This window comes from Merops nubicus, unplaced genomic scaffold, assembly GCF_000691845.1.
Source record: "Merops nubicus isolate BGI_N331 unplaced genomic scaffold, ASM69184v1 scaffold9817, whole genome shotgun sequence".
Classification (NCBI taxonomy): Eukaryota; Metazoa; Chordata; class Aves; order Coraciiformes; family Meropidae; genus Merops; species Merops nubicus.
In genome coordinates, this window is record NW_008620955.1 from 725 (window position 1) to 1835 (window position 1111).

At 58.5% G+C, this 1111-nt stretch overlaps 1 protein-coding gene across 1 annotated transcript in view; it reads left to right on the plus strand.

The window, feature by feature from the left end:
* Positions 1-1038, plus strand: part of LOC103776759 (zinc finger protein 135-like) — a 1502-nt gene extending 464 nt beyond the window's left edge. The window contains 2 exon segments of the mRNA XM_008944284.1: positions 13-827; positions 830-1038. Coding sequence (XP_008942532.1) covers positions 13-827; positions 830-1038 — 1024 coding nt within the window.
* The last annotated feature ends 73 nt before the right edge of the window (positions 1039-1111 follow it).

The window sequence follows — 1111 nt, forward strand, 5'->3', positions numbered from 1 at the left end:
CGTCTGCGCCAGCGCCGCCCCCCCCCGCCCCCGCCGCACCCACACCGGTGAGAGGCCGTACCGCTGCGCCGGGTGCAGCAAGAGCTTCCGGTGGCGCACGAAGCTCCTCGCCCACTGGCGTGCCCATGCCAGTGAGAAGCCCTTCGCCTGCACCATCTGTGGGGAGACTTTCTGCTACAGCTCCAGTTTCCTCTGGCACTGCCACGTCCACCCTGGCGAGAGACCGCATGACTGTGGCCAGTGCAGTGAGAGCTTTAGCCACAGCTCTGACCTCAGCCAGCACCTATGTAACCACCACTCCAAGGCTGACGGGCTGTGCAGTGGAGAGGAGAAGGCACCAGACCCCGTGGTCATCCCCAACACCTGTGAAGAGGGCAAGGGGAAATTCAGCCAGCTCTTGGACCTGCTGAGACATACACAGATGCACAGCAGTAAGAGCCTGTACATCTGCAGCAACTGTGGCAAGAGCTTCACCAAGATGCCCGAACTTAACTGTCACCATCACACCCACACCATCAAGGACACCTTTGCCTGCAACCTCTGTTGCAAGGCCTTCACTGAGAGCTCCTCACTCACCCATCACATACGGACACACACTGGCCAGAAGCCCTTTGCCTGTGACAAGTGCAGCAAGAGCTTCAGATACAGCTCGAACCTCACCCAGTACCGCCGCAGCCACAATGGTGAGAGGACATACATCTGTGGTGGTTGCGGTGAGAGCTTCACCCAAAAGTGCAGCCTCACCCGGCACATGCGCACCCACACCAGGGAGAAGCCCTTTGCCTCTGACACCTGCAGCAAGAGCTTCACCGAGAAGTCCAACCTCACCAAGATCGCTGCATCCACACTGGGGAGAGACCCTATGTCTCTGACAAGTGCATCATGAGCTTCAGGCAAAACTCTACACTCTCCTGGCACCGCCACACCCACACTGGGCAGAAGCCATACATCTGTGGTGACTGTGGTGAGAGCTTCACCAGAAAGTGCAACTTCACCAGGCACATGCGCATCCACAACGGTAGGAAGCCCTTTGCCTGAGACATCTGCAGCCAGAGCTTCAGACACAGCTCCTTCCACAACCAGCACATATGCACCCACACACAGGACACGC